Source organism: Adiantum capillus-veneris, chromosome 29, assembly GCF_014529385.1.
Source record: "Adiantum capillus-veneris isolate H3 chromosome 29, ASM1452938v2, whole genome shotgun sequence".
NCBI classification, from domain to species: domain Eukaryota; kingdom Viridiplantae; phylum Streptophyta; class Polypodiopsida; order Polypodiales; family Pteridaceae; genus Adiantum; species Adiantum capillus-veneris.
Genome location: NC_140959.1, coordinates 109,835,904 through 109,851,189, shown reverse-complemented (window position 1 = coordinate 109,851,189; position 15,286 = coordinate 109,835,904). Strand labels below are relative to the sequence as shown.

Here is a 15,286-nt window from a genome sequence, read left to right as displayed (position 1 = left end):
GGTATCAGATTCACCAATTGTAACTTTTTAGTCTCATAGGTACCTTCAGAGCACAGTCAAAGGGAGCATACCTTTATCACCGATGATGCTCTGAAAGATGGCATCTTTTGCCTCTTCTTCTGGGTTTGGGCTGCTAGTGTGGAAGAGGCCTTGCCTTTGAAGGATCTGCAGGACCCTGCAGTGCAAGTTGGCACCTTCCCCCCCCCCCCCCCCCCCCCCCCCCCCCCCAACCCACCCCCCAAAACACACACACACCCTGCTTCCTCTCCTGAGTCCTCCCTCTTTTCGGCTGTAACATCCAAACGCTCTCGCTTCTGCAACCAACAAAGAAAAGTAGCAAGAGGAAGCTAGGCGCTCCGCTCTTTCATACGCATCTGGACAGCATATAGTGTTGCACTTACCTCCACTAAAAGCTGAAGGCAAAAACCTGGATCAAACCTCACCTTTACTTTGTCTTTGAATTGTTAGGTACATTACTACATTGACAATAATTGCTAGAGTGGTTACTAGATTGACAACCAAATTGCTAACTACTTATGTCTTTAAAGTTATTAGATGACTTACCACATTGTTCTTAGAATTAGTAGATCAATAACTAGTTCGTACCTTAAAATTGATAAATGTCTTGCGAGTTTCAAAGCTCACATCTTAAACCACTGAGAATTAAACACTCTTGAGTCATTTAGCATTTGACTTACCACATAGGAACTTAACTTCCAATATGGTAACATAATTGCTACTTGAAACATGTAGAAGTATTCTCACACTTACTAGTTAGCACTATTGTTAGATGTGTGTATTCAAACTAGTAAACCATCTAGCAATTACATATTTTTTCCTATATGGTAAGCTGTCCAAAATTCCTTGTGACATACTCTATGGAGTCTTCTGCTACTTAACAATGGCACGAAACTCTCCTCAATAGCTTTTTCATAAATCAAAAGAATCTACTAAGACAAACCCAATGATATGCATGACATAAGCACAAAAAGTTAAATAACTCATCAGACTTGAAACATTCTCATTCTCTGCTTTGTTCACATCTCCAGAAATCTCCTTATTCTACTGCACTTTCTGTACACAATTGCACTTGCGACTTTTCTTGACACAACTTGCAATCCTTGCCACCTCCTCGTTGTTTATCTCTATACGACACAAACTGAAGATCTGGCAGTAAGAACGACGGATACAAAGCACTCTTTTCTGTTTTGTCACACAAATCCCCTTATTTTACTTCACCTTCTCTACAAGTTGGTTGCACTTGCGACCTTTCTTGACAAGACTTGCACTCCTCGCCTAGCTCCTCCACACCATCTCTGTTCACCTCTTTGAGACACTTAGGATCTTGCTTTGCCCAACAGATATCTGCACCACAAACTAAGCAGACTAATGCATCTATACTTCTCCTTCCCAAATCCTAGTCTTTCACGTCTTCTTTTGCCAGCACAACCATACACTCAAATACTAGCTCATCGTCCTCAGCAACGCATATCAAAATTCCAGTGTGATGAAGCACATGGAGCCCACTACAAATTCTCACAAGCTCTCACACTACCATTTGGAGTACTCAGTAGCTTAAGTGGCTATGGAATCCTGCATGCCACACCAGAATTGAAATGGATTGTTAGAAAGTATTGCACACATAGCAGAGTTTCCCAGCTTTCGTTGGCTGCTCCAACATCAGACCCAACTCATCTCACCTTTTCCCACTCCTCGTGTAGAAAAAGCTGCAATTTCCACTGTAATATCCCAATCATAGAGAATAACAACCTCTAGATAGTTGAGATCTGGCTGGAACACAATCCCCATTTTCCACTAACCCCTTTACTTGCAGCAGAATCATAGCCTTTCAGTACGCTGGGTAAATGATGAAGGAGATCAATTTGGGCAAGTGTAAGAACTTGGTGTCAAAAAACACATAAAGCATATAACAGCCCACATAAGCCACCAACAATATCCCTTAAGCAACGTTCGGGAAAAACCATTTTTCCAAACATACAAAATTCCCTTTCTTGAATTTTCGAAGAGGATTTTTTTTAAAAATAGGTTATTTTTTTAAGTTTTTACACTATTTTTCTCTGTTTTGGGGTGGAATTTCTCCTTTTCCCCTTGCCCTCAACCGGCATTTTTGAAATTGAAAACGGCACGATATTAAGCTGAGACACATTTTTCCCGAACAGTGCCCTTAAGTTAAGCAAGAATATGAAACTTCAAGTAAAAACTGTCGCAACAAAAGTAGACCCTGCTCTCTTTCTTTATTCTCCTCCTCTGAAGACAGAGGGTTGCAAGCCACACACAGCCATAAATTCATAGTCACCTTTGTAAGGGGGCAGGTGATACCAAGAGCGAGTTTCGATGTTGTAGACAAGAGGACGATAGTAGGTCGCTGATCTATCACAGAAATAGCGTACACCTGTCATACCGCTCAAATCTGAAAATCCTTCCATCGGATTGATAACCTCCAAGCACTGCGGATGAGGAGGTGTTCTTGCCACTTCTACCTAGTCTCCAGCAGGTGCAGAAAAAGAAGTACCCATGCAGCTGGACTTCGGATGCTGCTGCAACTCCCATATCACAAAGCCAGCTAGATAAACGTCTGTGCTAACAAAGCGATAGTCATCTGTGCTAACAACGGCAGCGAGGAGAATGAGACCTTGGTGCCTCAAAATGATTTGGCCATCCACATACCTATGAAATAATGGGAGCGGAGCCACTTCCTCTTGACACCAATCATCACGTTTTACTCATCAATTACACGCGAAAACTGATCGCATGCCAGTAAAAAACCCATCAGATCTGTCTGTTCTAGGTCCACGGCAGTAGCAAACCTGACATCTCGCTGATCACCAACAACGGCCCTCCCTACAGTCCAGGACCTGCTGCTGGAATCATAGAATTCCAAGTTTCCATTCTGATGCTCCCAAAGGAAGAGACGATAATGATTAGCAGGGAGAGGCTGTAATGAGATCTGAAAAGGGAAAGGAAACCAGCTCTTGAGGTGAGCAGCACACTTGGGATTTGGCGGCAAGCGCATGGACGACCTAGTGACTGGGTTGAGCACCATCAGGTAGTATGCCTCGGAATCATGGATGCACTCATAATATTCCATCTCCGGCTCTTCGAAAGGGCTGCAAAGAAAGCACATTATCCCTAAAGCATTGCTTGTGACCATGAGCCCGGCTAGGCAGCTGCACTCATGGTACCGGGAGCCATTTGCGACCTGCGAGCAGAACATACCCCCAGATCAGCCAGAGTACTCTAGGAGCATTTACTCCCTAACAAGGATGAAAGCGAGAGCCAGGCACTCGAGCTGGTGTCAAACGCAATAAGCTCATGTTCCCAGGATAAAGATTCTGGCGGTGGTCTCCTGGCCATTACCAGCCAGGAGCCACTGTGCTTGGGGAACCAAAATTTCCCGAACTCTGGAGAAGAAAGCACAGTGTTCCAAGCCTTGCACACAGCTCGGAACTGGAGGACCTTGCGCAGGGGTAACAGGGCCATAACACGCCACTACCAGTCCTCCATGAGGGAACTCCATCCCTCGTCTTGCTCCTGGCCCAGTCCTTCTAGCAGGACACTTGTGCCCTCTCGCTGCCTTCTGTTTTCCTCCTCGTCCTACTGCTCCTCATCCAGCCTCCTCTGCTTCTTCCTCTCCTCGTCAAAGCCAGGCGTCGGCCAGGGGTTCTTACCGTCCTCGCCAAACTGCACGCTTGATCGGATGTCTTCTGGGCTGTCCTAGAAGAAGAGGCCCTACCTTCAGAGCGGCGGCGGGAGCATACATTTATCACCGATGATCCTCTGCAAGACGGCATCTTTTGCCTCTTCTTCTGGGTCTGGTCTAGGAGGCCCTCCCTCAAGACTATCTAACAGAGGCAAGGGGGATGGGATCAAGGGTTAGAATCAGATACTACATGCATCTGCAAAGGAGGATTGTTGATTTTGACGAAACGCGAAAAAAGTAATCTCGGGTCAAAAAAGTAATCTCTGGTAGGATGGCGGTGAAATATTTCTTTATATATTTGATAAGAAGGAGAGAAGTGTGTGCAATCATTGTGAGGAATTTTGCAGATTCTCATTAAATATCATATCTTAAAAGTATGGATGCTTTTAAAGCTACATAATTTGAGCGTCTTTCATGAAAAAAGTAATCTCGGGTACAAAAGTAATCTCGGATACCCGACATTACTTTTTCCCAGAGAGCTGAAGATTGACGTGCGTGTAGGTGTTACAAGTTCTTTGACCCAAACAAAAGGCATACCTTCTGGACTTTATCTTCTTCATTACATTATGCACACTTGTGACATGGATTGGATATTTGAAGATGAAGAGAGTGATGGCATTGAAGATTATCTTGAAGCTAGCACAAGCGAAGAAGATCTTGATTAAGAAGAAAAAGAGCAAGCAAGAGTTGCTTCAAATCCTCTACAATTTTTATCTTCAACATATTACTCTTTTGATAGAAAAGCATATGATTTGATGATTAGGGCTTTACATGAAGACATCCCCATAACATTGGAAGCTATAAAGAAGTATGATAGAAGCGGAATGTTGGATCTTAAAAAATGGCGAAGACTTCAAGAGGCCCTTTGCTTGGTTCAAGAAGAAGGTGGTTTGCATTATCTACGTCAAAAAGTGGAACCTAAGCTAAAGATTGCATGCATTGAGGACTGGGAAAGCATTGTGAAAGATGCTCATTGCAATGGAAACTTGGAAGCTCATAAAGGCATCAGGTCCACATTAGATACTCTTCAAGCACATTGGTGTATTGATTCTCATCGCCATGGCATACCACTTGCTTACATAAAAGCTTTTGTTGATTCTTGTGGTTGCATTGTTCGAAAGCATCAATTACAGGAAGCTTCTACTCGACAAAAAAAAATTGATATCAACAAGCCAGCAGTGACCATAACAAACATACATAAGGATAATGTGGAAAACTATCTTGAAGGTCTTGTGATAGAGCACAAGGTAAGACTAGTTAAGGTGAGATCCTAAAAAAAGCACACCCCTGACAAGGTCAAAGTTGATTATGTATGTCATCGAGGAGGTGTTTGTAGACAAAGTGGAAAGATAAAAAGATTGCGAACATCAAAGAAGTGTGGTTGTCCATTCAAGGTACAGCTAGAGTTCACACAAGGTAGCACTTATGTCCGCATTTTAGTCAACCCAATTCATGATGGACATATTCCAGGGTCAAGAAGTGATCTATATCATTTACCAGTTCATCTATTTGTTGTGAAATGTTGCATTGATGACTTGTTTGACGTTGGAAGTTCTCGTCACGTTGCTCAAATGTCAATGTCCAAAGAAAAACTTCAAATGCAAAAGGCTTCCACACTTGATCGCGTGATCTATCGATTCTTTATGATTCCAAAAGAGATACGGATGTTATCATATCAGGCTCGCATTCAAGGTGCTTTTCAAAACCACGTTCTTCTACTCATCCAACCATATCCAAGAAGTTGACAAGTTATGACATCTCTCAAGTTTTATTGTAGATAGAGTCAATAACGATGATTGGACCACAATGTATAGCGAAGTTTTATCTCTACAAAAACAACAAAAGGTAATGTGTTCAACTATGTGAGGTCTCTAAGTATATTGTGTGACTTTCAAAATGTTTTATCTTGTAGGTGCTATATGTTCAACCATATAATCCATCAGCAATTGATGCAAAAGATAGGCCAAAAGATAGGATATGCTCCAATGGGATGGAGTCTACTCTTATTGGACAAAGTGCTCAAGTTTGTAATGACTCCAATAGTTTTTACTATAGAATTAAGTCATGTGAATATCCTTTGTCACATGATGAAGAGCGTATATTTACGTTGAGTGTGCAAGATGCAAGTGAGGATATTAAAACAATTGCATCTACTACTAGGATTGTACTTGTATATAGAAACTCAATTCCAATGGAATTGAATTTCTTTTGATAATGTCATCGAAATGTAGCTCTCGCAATGACTTGTTTTCCACATTTTTTGTACCCAATATTTCCTTTGTCATCACTCGATGTTACTGCGACAGGTATTGTGTGCCACAATCTGTAGAAAAGTAATCTTGGGTACCCGAGATTACTTCACCAGGTATTTTGTGTTGTAATCTGTAGAAAAGTAATCTCGGATACTTGAGATTACTTTGCCAGGTATTTTGTACCATAATCTATAAAGAAGTAATCTTGGGTACCCGAGATTACTTCGCCAGGTATTGTATACTGCAAGTTGTTGAAAAGTATTCTCCTAAACCCGAAATTAATTCTTCATGTTATCATGGTTTACTTTTCTAAAAAAGTACTCAAAATTACCTTGCCAGGTACATCATAATGCTAGGCACATCATATGGTTACACACAAAATACCTTGCAAACCATCTAAGTGATTATCAAGAGAAACTTCAATAAATTGACATAACATATCAAGGGAGATGAAAATAGACCGTTTTCATTAGTAATAAAGTGGAGATTGATTTAGAGCATTGTGACAAGTACAAAAGCGAAGATCAATGTAGATCATTGTCATAAGTACAAAAGTAGAGGTCAATGTGGACCATTGTCATAGGTACAAAAGTGGAGATCAAAGTAGATCATTCTCCTAAGTACAAATGTACTAATTCTATTTAGGCGGAGACGAGACGGCCCTTATTAGCATGGACCGTATCCATCCTTGAAGTTCCTCTTTGAGCTTCTCTACGTCTTCATGTGTGAACCACTTTTTTGAGAGCTGCAAAAAAAACATAGATATAAAACATAATTTTTGTCCAAGTACAGAAGATGCAAGCAATGGACATAAACTTAAAACATACCCAATTTCTTGGTCTTTTGTGCTCTAGAGCTCCCATGATCAGATATCTCATAATTGCCATGACGTAAAATCCACAACCATATCCGTTTGGTTGTTGTGGTATCTATTATAAAACAAAAAGTTTTAGATATAGTCTACATATGAGAAACCACACCAAAGATTGAAATAAACAAGTGTATGATACCTCGACAGTGTCGATGTAACAATTGGTACGGATATTTTCCAACTCCTCTTTTATTGTTTCATTAGAACAATATTCGGCATAGTGTGCAAGGACTCTATACAAAAGTAATATAGCGTACAATGATCATCTACTTTACTTATGCGACGACGACTGTGAAAGTTCAAATATTATATGACATACCTCTCTACATGAGTAAAGTAATCATGGATTGAGTGCATGGATAGTGAATCGAAATATAAAATAGCACTTTGCCCAAATGGTAATCCCGGCAAGCGACGCATATGACCGTTGAAAAACACAATCAATGTCCAATGTGACCTGCAACAAAAATAAATTATAGGAGACATGCACAAAATTAAAATTGGTAAACTAGTGGAAGGTACATTATGCCTACCGATCAACAATGGGCAAAAAGGTAAAGATTTGAGTAGCCAAGTCCACCTTTCCAAAAAAGTTTACCATCGCTAAACGACTTTGTATCGAGAGCACGCATGAGTACCATAAGCTATCAACAAACCACACTTGTTCAACGATCTCATTGGAGGATGTAAAGTCTATCCACCTAGTCCAAAAGTTAGCTCCCATACTTAGTATACACCAACAAGTTATACTTGGCAATTAATTTGTATATACGACAAACAACTCACAAGGAAAAGCAATTCATGGCTCTGGTGCTTGCCTCAACATTCTCAAACTCATCCATGATTTTAACGTCACAATCCACCGAGTAGCCATATCGAGTAGAAATCAAATGGAACATTGTTCTCCTATTAATACTATGCACATGCAAATTACAAACAAGAAATATTCAAAAAGTTGAATATCCAGTTGCAAATATGTGACTTTTAAATAATGAAAAAAAACATACTTGTCCAAGAATGATGTCGCGGTCTTTGGTGGAGGACTTTTACAATCAAAATCACCCTTTGAAATAGTAATGTGTACACTTTGACTTGCAAAGCTATCATTGGGTGAGTTGATTTCTATCAGTGTGGTCCTTCTCTTTTTAGAAAAAGGCAGCTTCTGTGAAGTACAACAATTAGTTTTGTAAACAACGGCAACATATAATCTACCTTTATAATAATATGTTATAGAATTGTCTTTTACCTTTCGATGACTATTAAACTTTGAAACAGAGGAAGAAGCTCTTTTATTTAATGCTTTGCATGGAGTCATTGGTGAATTTGAATCCATAGCTCTAGTTGATGTCTATACCCAAAGTATACAATACAATGTAAGCTACACACAAACTCTTTTAATGCTTACTGTGACTCTCGAATTAACTTTCACGAATGTACAATCGGCTTACAGGAGTTGTGTGAATATTGTCGTCCTTGCCAAGCGCATCATCTTTTTCGAGCTCGTCATCGTCATCGTCATCCTCATGTGGCTCCTTCTCTTTATTTGAAGGCTTTCTTCTCTGTAATAAGAATAGAAAATCACTAAATAGACCAATAGCGATACATATAATTAATGAAAATAATTTTCAATTTACGTACCCAGTTTTCGTAACCTGATTTTATATGTTTTTCGATGAGGGCTCTTCGACTTGGCATCCCTTTTTCCCACTCCTCCATCTTTCTTTCTATGTATGAACTCTCCCACTCCTCATACGGGATGCCGCTTTGCTTTCTGCTTTGTTGAGTTTCCCATATGGATGGAGCTTTGGACTTTAGATCACGCAGATGCTTTTTTCTAGCATTAGCTATCTTCAATTCCAGATTATTAAACGGATTTTTACATTGGCGTTGCGATCGCAAGGGGCTTGGCTTATATTCCTCTGCATTCTTTGGTCGACCACCCCGGACGTTTCGGAATAGTAATGAATACTTGATGCATCTCCAAGTGACGCATCATGTCTAGTCTTTTGTCAAAGCCCCTATTTCTTTGTGTACAATCTTCTGATGCACGACAATATCACAATAGAGCGTTGTCACGCTCACGTATGACTTCTAAATAGAAATCATTATCCTGTTCATAAAAAGACAAAAAAATTAAATGCTCTTGAGGCCCACTGTATACGGCTAGGTACATGATGATTGTTTGTATGTAAAAAATGACATGGTATGATGGGACTCGATGACTCATACACTTATCCAAGTAGAAAAGAAGGCATGCAACATCTTCAACAGTATGTAAGAGACACTCCCCGCTAAGTTTTGCACTAGAAAGTGATCCATCTCACCCTTGTGGTTGTCTTTTCAAGCCCAATCATGATATCTTAACACATTCACACCGATTGGAATGCAAAAGATTGACCACACAAGTGACATGATGGTGTGCCTCATGCATATCGGCAATTGATGTACCCGTGACAATGAACAACAATGGAACAAGCACAGTCCTATATATAGAGGCTTGGTCGGCTATATAAGGGTGGTTTTTCTAGTCCCTTTGAGATGGAGAGGTCATGGACAAGGTTCCATTCCTTAGAGCTAAATGAGAGAGAGAGAGAGAAGAGAGAGGACACATGCAACAGAGTTAGAGGGTTCACAAAGGTCATAAGGACCACAATAGGCGTAAATCTGACAGTAATCCTCGATGACCTCCCATCCAATAACCCAATCTCCTCTAGGCCGTAGCGACCCGTCGATGTGTAATCCTTGCTGTACCATAATGTAAGAGCTACATGTGCCTCATTGTATATTTTTAAGTTATTTGCACTGAAAAAAGAATAAACAGTAGAAGAATTCTCTCCGGTTGTATTACTACAGGTAACTTACCTGAGAGACACACCTTAGTGGAGGCGTTGGCTTCACCAATAGTGAAATAGAAGGACTCCCTGTCCGTGTTGTGTGTGTGTGTGTGTGTGTGTGTGAGAGAGAGAGAGAGAGAGAGATTGAGAGAGACTCCCTCTCCCCGTTGTGTGTGTGTGTGTGTGTGTGTGTGTGTGTGTGTGTGTGTGAGAGAGAGAGAGAGAGAGAGAGACTCCACCTGCACGGGCTTATCCTCCATCCCTGCACGTATCGGCGCCCGCGTTTCCCAAGCCTGAGCCGCTCCTTGCGTCACGTGAACCCTCAACCCTCAGTCGCACGTGAATGCTCAAGCCTCAGCCCGCTGTCCGCCTCGCGTGAACGTAGGGACAAAAGCTCCTTCCGTAAAACAAAAGCCCGTAATAGGCTACCCATAAAAATCGACGGCCTTCCCTCATGCGCCCTTTTGAAACGTCGATCCCATCTCCCTTCGCCCGTGTTAGATAGTCTTGAGGCCCTTCCAGTGCCACGAGGTCATAAGCATGGGATCAACGATGCTCATTTAATAAGTGAAAGGGTCACGATGGCTTTCAAAAACAATAAAAAGTGATAAAATTGTTTAAATTGGTATCAGTGTTTGGAAAAGGATTGCATCAACTTAGTCTTGAGCCGATTGAAAATTGAGACTAGCTAGCTACAAACCATGGTAAATGAAAGAAAACCAGATGAAATATGTGAGAAAGTCGTCCAAACATTTTGCAAATCTCAAAATTTATACTAGTATTTCCGATTTTTTCCTTTGTAAGGAGGAAATTCGATCAACAGCCGCTTAATAAAAGAGACTTTCTTGAATGTTAACACTAATTGGAATCAAGCTATAAAATGCAAGAAATGTAAAACCATGTGAAGTTTTGAAATGAAAGGTGAAATACAAGAACTAATTAATACATGTGTGTGTAGAATTTATTAGTATTATGCAAGCTGAATCTTCACTTTAGCATTCTAAAACAATAGAATGCAAAAAAAACATGTGGGTGTGTGTGTAAAATTTACTAAAATTATGTAAGGTGAAACTTCACTTTAGCAAGAAAAGTAAAGACAGGATGTGAAATGAAAGGTAAGTCTCCATCATCATGCACTGAAAACTATGAAAGCCCCCCTAACCCAACCAAACACTAAGGGTTTCTTTTAGAAAGCCAAAAAGAGGGGGCGCACGCAATCTGGCCCGTCGATCTTTGATCCCGAGTTTAGTTTTTAGCAGATTGCACCTAATTCAAAAATTGGAGAGGGTCTTTGAATTAGAGAGTTCGTTTATCAAAAGCGGGAACGTGAACACACAGAGAGGAGCCTCAAGTTGAGAGAGAGAGAGAGAGAGAGAGAGAGAGAGAGAGAGAGAGAGAGAGAGAGAAAGAGAGAGAGGGAGGGAGGGTCTTCTCAGGTAAAGAAGGAGGGATCCCATGGTACTTACTACGCGCTCAAACCGCTATGCAAGCACGCTGAAAGAGAATCCTGTGGATGGCTTCTTGCAAAGCAGCAACTCTCCATTGAATCTAGTGGAAGAAATGGAGGAAGACGACTCACCTACTCTCATGGCGTATAGTAGGCGCTCAAACCGCTATGCAAGCAGGGTGGAAGAGGATCCCAAGGATGGATTTCGACAAAGCAGCAACCCGGGATTGAATCTGGTGCATGAAATGGAGGAGGATAACTCACCTTCTTCACATATCGATCCACCCCAGGTGTGTGTGTGTGTGTGTGTGTGTGTGTGTGTGTGTGTGTGAGACAGAGAGAGAGAGAGAGAGAGAGAGAGAGAGAGAGAGAGAGAGAGAGAGAGAGAGGGGAGGGGGGGGGAGATTGTTTGTGTGTGAGAGAGAGAGTGAAGGTGTGTGTATGAGTACTGGAGAGAGAGATAGAGATAGAAAGCACTTCTGTGTGTGAGAGAGAGGGTGTGTGTGTGTGTGTGGAGAGAGAGAGAGAGAGAGAGAGAGAGAGAGAGAGAGACAAAGAGAGAGAAAGAGACTTTCTGCTGATTATCTAGAGTTTGTTTATTGTGAAGGAAAATAACTATTTCAAATGTAACCAAGATAAATTCGGGAGGTGGTGGCGGTATTGTTTAGCTTCTGAAGCATATAAGCAAACGTCAACGTTTTGAGAAGAGAGTGGATATGAAATGCCACCTTGAAAGAAAGTATCAATGTGAAAATATAGTCGTACCACCACTTCCAATAGGGCGGCCAAAGAGAAAACGCAAAAATTCACAAACCCACTTCTTCCAGGTCACGCATTCAAAGCAAGTCTCGATTTTTCAATGTTGAGCAAAAGCTTAAGAATTCTAGGAAGGCATACGAGAAAAGCAAAAGAGAACAGGGAGAGCGGGGATGGGCGCTTTGTGCACATAAGAAGAAAGGAAAAATAACAAAGGAGTCATGGATAGATGAATTTGTCAAAGATGAGCTAGCATCATGGGACTCACGCATCCAAATACGAGAGAAGTTGGTCATAGAGCGAGTTTCGGATGGCTATGATAAAGCTATAAGTTTTAATATTTTTTACATACTGCATTTTTATATATGTGTTCTAAATTCTCATGAATTATAATGTTCAATAGAAGCGCATATAAACATCGGATTTACCTAAAGGAAGCGAAAAGAGTAATTCTACATCAAAAACAGAAACCACACTGGTATAGTACTCACATACATTGTCTCTTAAACAATACATATACTATTTTTAAATAAATTCTTTGAGACTATTCACCACCAAGATGCAAGCACAAGTCAAATGGAGATTCCTCCTGCTCCTCTGCAAAAGCTAAAGACCAAAAGAAAGCGTGACCCTGAGGCAATGGATGGATTCACACAGGAGATTCATCAGGTATTTTTGAATTTATATTCATACACACACTCCTGATTGTTGACTAGGCATTTTCTACATGTGGATGTTTGTTGTATCACCATTTCATGTTGGTTACCTAGAGGGCATCTCAAATAAATAAATTAATTAATTAATTAACCACACAACATTGTTGGCAGCCAATATTTGATGATAAGAAATCACAACAATCCAAAGATGAAACCCATGTAGCAATTGAGATTCGCCAGGGCGTGATTGATTGTAAAATCCCCATACCGCTAAGTCCAGAAGGGACAGTCGGGTAAGCTATCATGTTTTTTAGTGAGAGGCTAGTTTTGTAACTTTCAAGTTATATTTTTTCTTATTCTATGACATTTTTACTATTGTAGTGGAGGAGTCGTTTTCCACTTAAATTCTGTACGTTTTAACCTTGGGGTTGACATGATTGGATCATTCCAACAGAGTGAGCTTGATGTTGAGGCATCGAAAATGGCTATGAACCTATTTGCTATGTATGAATTTTAGTTTTTATTCTTTCAAATAGTTAAAATGATATGCATTTGTTATCACGTATTTATATATATATATATATATATATATATGTTTGGTGTATATAGTTGGATGGATCATACATTACCCACACACATTCTCGAGCAAGTGTGGTTTGTAGATAGCTTATGGTTGTCTTTTCTGCGGGAGAAGAAGATTGGAAAAAATTCCATGAGGAACTTCTTTGGTTCGCCAGATCTTGGAAGCCATAGTTTCACCTTCTTTCCAATTGTTGATAGGTAATAATAGGATTCACCATCTTTTTTTTGTATATGGTATGTTATTAAAATTTATGACACCCTACCTATACTCAGATCCCATTGGACTCTTATCGTTTTGTACAACCCGCATCGTCTACGTCTCGATGGACTTCCTCGAAAAAGGTCATGCTTTTTAATGTTTGATTCCTTGTCCATTCTACGCTGAGCTCACGAATATCGGGATGTTCTACAAAGGTATACTTGCAGAGGTTATGTATGCTAAATAATTTTAGTCTCATTGCATAAGCTTCTTGTTTTCCTTTTTTTAGAGCCTGTGAACATTTTGGAAAATATTGTACGAATCAAGTTGTACAGTTAGAGCTATTGGATTCGATAAAGTCGATAGGATAGGAAACTATTGAGGTGAGTAATCTACAAAATCTCAATGTATCTTTTGGCATTCAAATGTAATTTGTTTTGTTTCTTGGTGTAGATTCCACAACAGCCAAATGCTCATGATTGTGGATGGTATGTGATGAAATGTATGCGCATGCTTATTGAGGGCGGCTTGGTCGGTCGTCCGCCACATTCTTGGGTAATCCATTATGTTGTTTGTTTTTTATGTAGTTGTTTATAGAATCTTTTGACTACTTGTATTTATGGCAGCTTTCTAGAAAATGGTTTCAACATGAAGATGTGGAGATATTGAAAGAAGATCTTAGAGAATGGTTGGCTCAAGCACTTGGAGAAGTGCCATTGCAAAAGGAATAGACAATGGATTTTTTCTATACATGTAGCTTTTGACTACTTGTATTTATGGCAGCTTTCGAGAAAATGGTTTCAACATGAAGATGTGGAGATATTGAAAGAAGATCTTAGAGAATGGTTGGCCCAAGCACTTGGAGAAGTGCCATTGCAAAAGGAATAGACAATGGATTTTTTCTATACATGTAGCTTTTAGACTCGTGTAGTGATGGTATGACTTGCTCTATGTATGCTCTTCAGACACGACTTGGCTAACAACTCTTTGGAGTTCATTTTGATACAAAATCTTAGTATGGTTTATGGTCATGGTTTTCCGTTATGGTTTATGATCATGGTTATGGTTTTTGGTGTGGTCTCTAGTTACGGTTTATGGTCATGGTATCGAGTAATGGTTTATGGTCATGGTTTCTTATGTAGTTTATGATCATGATTCCCGGTTATGTGTTGCTGATTATGGCTGTGGTGAGTGACTTCGATTATGATTTACGTTTGCGGTATGGTTTTGAGTTACATATCCGGTTATGGTTTGTGTTTCTAGTTATGGTTGCCGGTTATGGTTATGGTGAGTATTTCCGACTCCGCTTATGGATTGCGTTTTTTGTTTTCGTTATGGTTATGGTTTTCGATTATGGTTATGGTAAGTGATTCCGGTTATGATTTACATTTTCGGTATGATTTTGACTTACATATTGGGTTAAGGTTTGCGTTTATGGTTATGGTTATGGTAAGTGTTTTCGACTCCGATTATGGTTTGCGTTTTCGGTTATGGTTATGGTTTTGACTCCGGTTATGGTTTACGTTTCCGGTATGGTTTTGAGTTACATATCCGGGTATGGTTTGCGTTTATGGTTATGGTTATGGTTATGGTTATCGCTTATAGTTATGGTAAGTGTTTTCGACTCCGATTATGGTTTGCGTTTCCAGTTATGGTTATGGTTTTGACTCCGGTGATGGTTTACGTTTTCGGTATAGTTTTGAGTTACATATCCGGTTAAGGTTTACGTTTATGGTTATGGTTGCCGGCTATGGTTATGGTAAGTGTTTTTGACTCCGGTTATGGTTTGCGTTTCCGATTATGGTTATGGTTTTGACTCCAGTTATGGTTTACGTTCCCGCTATGGTTTTGAGTTACATATCCGGTTATGGTTTGCGTTTATGGTTATGGTTATGGTAGGTGTTTTCGACTCTGATTATGGTTTGCGTTTCCGGTTATGGCTATGGTTTTGACTCCGGTTATGGTTTA

General features: G+C 40.2%; 3 protein-coding genes and 1 pseudogene across 3 annotated transcripts; 2 read left to right on the top strand and 2 right to left on the bottom strand.

Moving 5' to 3' along the window:
- Positions 1–2,464: 2,464 nt before the first annotated feature.
- Positions 2,465–4,667, bottom strand: LOC147419748 (uncharacterized). Its single transcript, XM_086506205.1, has one exon. The coding sequence runs from the start codon at positions 3,233–3,235 to the stop codon at positions 2,741–2,743; it is 495 nt and encodes a 164-aa protein (XP_086362331.1). The 5' UTR covers positions 3,236–4,667; the 3' UTR covers positions 2,465–2,740.
- LOC147419747 (uncharacterized) lies at positions 4,477–5,965 on the top strand. Its single transcript, XM_086506206.1, has 4 exons — positions 4,477–4,968; positions 5,401–5,413; positions 5,499–5,566; positions 5,634–5,965. The coding sequence occupies exons 1-4, from the start codon at positions 4,477–4,479 to the stop codon at positions 5,931–5,933; spliced, it is 873 nt and encodes a 290-aa protein (XP_086362332.1). The 3' UTR covers positions 5,934–5,965.
- Positions 5,966–6,610: 645 nt separating this feature from the next.
- LOC147419746 (uncharacterized) lies at positions 6,611–8,560 on the bottom strand. Its single transcript, XM_086505842.1, has 10 exons — positions 8,483–8,560; positions 8,293–8,403; positions 8,091–8,192; positions 7,852–8,006; positions 7,631–7,759; positions 7,378–7,545; positions 7,164–7,301; positions 6,984–7,077; positions 6,801–6,902; positions 6,611–6,718 (listed from the first exon to the last, which is right to left on the bottom strand). Exons 1-10 carry the CDS (start codon positions 8,558–8,560, stop codon positions 6,611–6,613), a joined length of 1,185 nt encoding a protein of 394 aa, XP_086361968.1.
- A 2,573-nt stretch (positions 8,561–11,133) lies between these two features.
- On the top strand, positions 11,134–14,049 carry LOC147419745 (uncharacterized; annotated as a pseudogene).
- The last annotated feature ends 1,237 nt before the right edge of the window (positions 14,050–15,286 follow it).